Source organism: Lolium rigidum, chromosome 7 (assembly GCF_022539505.1).
Source record: "Lolium rigidum isolate FL_2022 chromosome 7, APGP_CSIRO_Lrig_0.1, whole genome shotgun sequence".
Classification (NCBI taxonomy): domain Eukaryota; kingdom Viridiplantae; phylum Streptophyta; class Magnoliopsida; order Poales; family Poaceae; genus Lolium; species Lolium rigidum.
Genome location: NC_061514.1, coordinates 232,908,223 through 232,914,980, shown reverse-complemented (window position 1 = coordinate 232,914,980; position 6,758 = coordinate 232,908,223). Strand labels below are relative to the sequence as shown.

The 6,758-nt window shown below is 44.4% G+C and overlaps 1 protein-coding gene across 2 annotated transcripts; it reads left to right on the top strand.

Moving 5' to 3' along the window:
• Positions 1-2,262: 2,262 nt before the first annotated feature.
• On the top strand, positions 2,263-5,324 carry LOC124676251. 2 transcript variants are annotated; one of them, XM_047212331.1, is made up of 2 exons: positions 2,263-3,496; positions 4,850-5,324. In XM_047212331.1, exon 1 carries the CDS (start codon positions 2,263-2,265, stop codon positions 3,490-3,492), a length of 1,230 nt encoding a protein of 409 aa, XP_047068287.1. In that variant the 3' UTR covers positions 3,493-3,496; positions 4,850-5,324. The 2 variants fall into 2 exon arrangements, with proteins under 2 accessions (XP_047068287.1, XP_047068286.1); XM_047212330.1 differs by having other exon boundaries at positions 4,844-5,324.
• The last annotated feature ends 1,434 nt before the right edge of the window (positions 5,325-6,758 follow it).

Genomic DNA, 6,758 nt, shown 5'->3' with positions numbered 1-6,758 from the left:
TACTTTCTCGGATCCACTAGTTCCTTTTATTCTCAGCATAGCGACTGCTAATCAGGATCTCCTATGTGTAGATCGGGCTACTTTTTTTTAACAAATTCAGAAGTAGACATTGATGTCTTGTATGTACTTGATTTTTCTTTGTAGGAAAATAGTACTCACGATTCTTTGAGACTCTTATGGATTTGGCATTGTTTATTTGGATTACCGGATTCTCTCAGTAACATCATCGTCTTACGAGGTCTTATATTTTTGCTAGGTTTGCTAGTGGAGATGTTTCGGCTTGAAACTACATTGTCAATGGTCACGCCTGCACAATAACCTACTATCATGTCGTCTGTGGTCAGCATTTGTAATACCATCACAAATCCAACAATAAGGAAGCTATATGTTTTGGCCATTGCTCAAGAGGCATGCCGAAAAGAAATTGAGAGAGCTTTCGTTGCTTTGCAAGCTCGGTTTACTATTGTTCAAGCTCGGTTTGCTATTGTTCGACGTCATGCTTGATTTTGGGACAAGAAAACCCTCACCAGAGGAACTTTGACTTGAAGTTCTTCTATGACAATGTTGGTAGCTGTCTCAGACCAACAAGAAATCCAGACTGGATTGAAGACAGTGCCATGCATAACCAGCTTCAAGATGATATCACTAAGCACCACTTAGTTGCATTGGCAATATTTTTCCCATTTTTACTCATTTGATTTCCTATTTATTCATGTGTGATTTGAACCATTATTTGCATTCAAGACCATTTGTTATTTGTTTAATTATTTAGATTTAAACTATTGATATAATTGGATTATTCGTCGTATTGTGTGATCTTTAAAACAATTATAATTTAGTTTATATTGTTGTCAGGTTTACATCTGGTTATCCAAAATCACACATGTGTTGAAATGCAGAAAAATGTTTTAAAGTGTCGCACAGGCTGGCGGAAACGGATCGTCCAAATGAAAACCCTAAAATAGAACATTTGCGGTCGGCTGAGCCCGTATGACAAATTAAAACTGTTTTCCAATTAGGGCCGCAAGCGGCACGGGATGCGGTGAAAGTTTTTCATTAGCCATGCACTAATTCTGATCAGATTTCATCACTTATTTTGCTGTAATTTGGCGTGTGTGTGACGCCCGCTTGCCACCCTATTTCTAGTGCTCTTAGTAACTGGCGGCCCTAGAGCTCCTTTCCAGCGGATGTGGTTTGGGGAGGATTGGATAGCGCTAGCCGAAGGAAAACTATCGAGTACATAGTAAAGGAAATTTCGTGAACACGGGTATTCTTGAACCCGATTAAACTTATTCATGGATTATGTTACATAGTGTACGGACACTTGAGTTACAAATATTTCGGAATGAGGAAGTTTCCCTTAAACTGTTCATTCGAAACTTGTCATTTTTAGCTAAGCTACATAATTTCAAATTTAACTATGGAATTAGCACGCACATACATATGTGGGTCCTCTATCTGTAGAACTTTTTTTCAGAATTTTGGGAGTGCTAAAAATACGAAATTTTGGGCTGTATGGTAACTCGGGTTTATGAGTACCTAGGAGCCACTACATATTTTCGGAATATAAAGGTGCAGAAAGCAGACAAGATATAGTGGTTTGAATTGAATCCGCTTGAAATGAAAAAAAAAAAAAACGTTCGCGCTTGATCGAGCACAGGATTCCGACCAGCCGACGGTGGGCGAAATATAGATTGTTGAGAATTATCGAACAGGAAAGAACTCTGAACCAAACATCTCTAAACGCGTCTGTTCCCCATCCTATTTCTGCTATATCTCTTTCCTAGCATCGTCAGGAGAGTTTCAGTCTGCGGCATAGTTTTCGATTCTTCAGTACCTCCGTCGATCGTGTATCCCAGTACAACGATCTAGCGTACGTGTATCAGCTGCTTGGTTAAGCCAGGCGCATCATTCTCGACCTGTTGAGCAAATGCTACTATAATTTTCATGACTAACACCTACGGACCAGAGCATCGAATTCTGCAGAAAAATGTAAATCGGCTCTGAACTTTCAAATTTTCCGTAGAACCGCTGAGGTAAATCATTTTGACTATCGATTCAACTAGTTTCTCCTGTTACCTTAGAATTGGTCATGGAGATTCAGAGAAGAATTAGACTTGGTCCCGCAGAATTAAAGAAAGGTTAGACATGGTCTGAGAGAAGCTGCGAGGCAACTTTCAGACATTGACTTCCAGGCTAACCCCATTTGCTCTTCAGATTTTGCTCTTTCCTTCCTCCACACCACCGGCAGCAGGCCAGGAAATGGCGGAGGAAGTGAGCTCGCTGCCGGTTACCGACGACCTCCTGGCGGAGATCTTCCTCCTGCTGCCCACCCCGGCCGACCTCGTCCGCGCTTCCGCCGCCTGCGTCTCCTTCCGCTGCCTCGTCACCGACCGCGCCTTCCTCCGCCGCTTCCGCTCGCTCCACGCCGCGCCCTTCCTCGGCTTCCTCAACTACGACGACTTCCACCCGGCGCTCCCGCCCCACCCCTCCGCGCCCGCCGCCCGCGCCGTCTCCCTCGCCGCCGACTTCTCCTACTCCTTCGTCCCGCCCCACGACTACACCTGGAAGGTCCGGGACGTCCGCGACGGCCGCGTCCTCCTCGTCCGCACCCTCTTGGACGACGACGAGGAGTCGCCGTCCCTCGTCTTCACGGACCTCGCGGTGTGCGACCCTCTGCACCGGCGGTGCCTCGAGCTTCCCCTGATCCCCAAGGACCTGGCCGCTTCCGTGGAGCACCCGCCGCCACGCGTGGAATTCCAGCGCTGGTGCGAGCCCTTCCTCGTCCCCCCATGCCAAAAGGATGATGCGGAAGAAACGTCCTTCAGAGTCATCTGGATGGCGCAGTGCAAAACCAAGCTGGTCGCCTTCCTATTCTCCTCAACCACCGGAGAATGGCGAGCCGTCGCGTCCCAGGGCTGGGCCGATCTGCTACCGGGCACTGGCGTGTCCACGGCATCCTCAAAGAGCCCTGTTTTCTTCACCCGGCAGTACGCCGGCGGCTGCTTCTACTGGGTGATGGACTGGAGAGAGAAGCTCCTCACGCTCGACACCACAACGATGGAGTTCTCCATCGCCGACCTCCCGCCCGGCTGCCGTAGGCCGCCGATCGCCATCGTGGATGCCGGGGAAGGCAGGCCCGGGATGTTCTCCGTCCGTGAAAACGTCGCGGGTGGCACGTTCGACCTCTACTACACCATCAGGCGAAACAACAAAGATGGTCCTCAGAGGTCCAACAACCAGTGGCAGATGGAGAAAATTATCCCGTTGGATTCTGGGTACCGCTATTACCTGAGAAGCGCAACTGAGAGGTACCTGCTGCTGATAAGATCGGAAGAAGAGAGCTCATCGTTGCAGATGGCGGACGTGGAATGCTTCTCACTGGATGTCAAGACCTTGCAGCTTCAGAGCGTATGCAAGCTGAAGCATCACATCTTTCACGCACACATATATACCAACTTCCCACCGTCGCTGTCGTCACACACAATCTGAAGCCGTAAGCTTTCTAATGCATTCTAATTATCTCCGTAGTAACTGCATAGCTATCACACAACTTGTATGATGCTATAGTTCACTATTCTAATACTACTAGGCAATTCTTGTTTAATTGATTGTGTTGATTTTTCCCGAGTTTGTGGGAAAGCAAATGTAACAAAGGAGCGACAATATTTGCTTGTATGCTGAACATTATGACATAATGCCATTTTAAGATGATCAGACAAATAAATATGTAGTAAATGAAAGGTTCTTGCGCCATCCTATACTTTTTAGTAGTGCATATATATCTATATCCATTCATTTGGAGACTTCATGCGTGGAGCATAAGTCACTATGAATGGACAGTGCTCCCTTGTCTAGGAAGCACTTCTTTTATATAATGTCACTGTGTGATGTAACTTGAACTACCGTGATAAGAAATAATCTGTGCGGAACCCCCCAAATTCGGCTTTCAAGGATATAGGCACACTGCCAAAACTTTGCAAACAAAGATATTTTGTAGGTGAGTTTTTATGGTTAGGCTAACATACAAGGAATATAAGTTATAATCGAATTTATATTTTGATTGTTTCACCTAAATTCATATGAATTGTGCACAACTTATCACGTCCACTATTCTTTACATAAGGACACAGAAGTTCCTGTCGTGGTTGACTCATCGTATCATCTGTATATTTCTCATGATGTCGAAATAGATCCATTTAACTGACATGCTTGCAATTTAGAGCCTGAATTATTACTCTGAATTGTATCAGGAATCGTCCTATATATGATGTGAGCAAAATCAAACTCGTGAACTTGATTATTAGTTAATGGACTTCGAATTCAAGTAGCAATCACTTGCGCTCAGAAGCCATAGAATTTGAAATCAGCCCTTCAAGATCAGTTAGAGAGGTGGTGGGCGGCCTTTTTTTTTTTGTTGAGACAGTTTTTATTTTCACCCACCTGAATCTCATTTCTAGAGGACGCATTTAATTGATTATCAGGTTACTGATTTTGTATGATTTAACTTTGTGATTCATTTCTTTATGTTTGCCTGGTTGTCTCTGGCCATGTTTCCTAGTTGTACTATAAAATTACGTTGATAAACACATAATTCAAGCGCTTGCTGTTGCACTTCTCAAATCAGTTGAGGTCAATATTACGAGTTGGGCAAAAACTGAATTAGATGAATATCTGCAGTAGAGTTTGCAATGCATTCTGTGTTTTTTTTAAGTCCTTGTATCTGGTGTCTTCTTATATTTTGTCACATACAGGACCTATAACCCGTTCATGTTTGCATACTAGCATTTTGAGTTAAGAACCCTTCTCAATTCTCTGATCTGCTCTCTTCTTTCTGTGTCAGATTCAGTGGAGTCATAGTCACTAGTCATATCAAGAGCAACCATTCAAGTTCATAAGTGATTGGTGTGATCTCGTTGTATGAAGTGTTGGATCATGTGCCAGATTCTCATGGCCCATCACTGCAGCTATCCACGATTGAGCCGCTTGAAGGAGAAATCAAGATGGCCTCCAGTGGAGGCGGCAGCACCCGTAATGACATCGTACACTTCCTCCACTGCAAAATTGGATTACAAATACAGACGGAGGCATAAATTTTCTGGTTCGTTGTTTTGGTGGCATCTGTTGTGTTCTGCGTTATTTCATTTTACCCTGTTTGGCGTTCAATATTGTGTATCGTTTTCTGATTGTATCATCTGTCCAATTGCGTGGTCAGTGAGTAGTGAAACTTGAGGAGTAATGCCAGTTGAATGTAACACTTCAGATATCGTGTGCAAAAACTTACAGACAAGATTGAAAGATTATTATCACGGGTTCACTTTGTACATATTTGTGGCCAACGTGTCCTGCAGCCAGTCCGGTTCTCACATCGTTTGACATATTTTCTGTGAGTTTTCACATCGATTTAAAGATTATTTTTCACTGTCGATTACTTCACCCTGTGTCCGCTTCGTCTTGACTTAGAAGCTACATACAATTGTTATGTCTCCTTCAGTGTTGGTCATGTTGAACTGTCAGTATTCGGTATGCTAAATCGGACAACAGTTGGTGAAAAATGTACTCTCAGATAAATTTTAGGGTTTCGGGTAGTGCTGCTACCCCTCAGGATCTCATATATATACACGTACGGGTACAGTCCGTACGGAATACAATACAGTCCGGGTTGTGTACAAATCGTACAGCTCACGGACATTACATTGTTAACACACCCCCTCAATCTAAACTAGTGGATACAAGATTTAAATTGGTACTAAAACGATGTAACATTTGTCTAGTGGCTGGTTTTGTGAATACATCAGCCAACTGATCCTCAGAAGAAATAAACCTTATCTTCAAAGCGCCATCAGCAACCCGCTCGCGCACAAAATGAAAATCAATTTCAATGTGCTTTGTCCTAGCATGGAAAACTGGATTCGCTGCAAGATAAGTAGCCCCTAAATTGTCACACCATAATATAGGTGTACGCTGCCGAGGAACACCAAGTTCTTGGAGTATCGATTCTACCCACATAGCTTCAGCATCACCATTTGCAAGAGCCTTATACTCTGACTCTGTACTGGACCTTGAGACAGTAGGCTGTTTCTTAGAGCTCCACGACACAAGGTTAGGTCCAACAAAAATGGCATACCCACCAGTGGAGCGACGGTCATCAACATCACCTGCCCAGTCCGCATCTGTAAATATACTAATGCCCATAGCTGAAGATTTGCGAAACTTCAGCCCTGTGTCCAAAGTTCCTTTGACATATCTCAGAATACGCTTCACAGCTTCCCAATGTACCTCAGTAGGCTGAGACAGAAACTGACACACTTTGTTGACAGCAAAAGAAATATCCGGGCGAGTGAGAGTCAAATACTGGAGACCTCCAACAATGCTACGGTACCGGAAAGAATCTTCAGTACCTAGAATTGTACCAGTGTCGCGAGAAAGACGCTCTGTCGTCACAAGAGGCGTAGAAGTAGACTTGCAATTCTCCATGCCAACTTTATGTAAAAGATCAAGCGCATACTTGCGTTGAGTCAACGTCATGCCCCCAGAATTGCGAGACGCTTCAAGACCAAGGAAATACGCCAGAGGACCAAGATCCTTGATGAGAAACGTGTCAGAGAGAGCTTGAACAAGCTTATCAACAGCTGCAGAACTGGAGCTAGCAATGACAATGTCATCAACATAGACAAGCATGTAAAGATGAACAGAACCCTGAGAGAACACAAACGGGGACGTGTCGGCCTTGGACGAGATAAACCCCAGCTGATGCA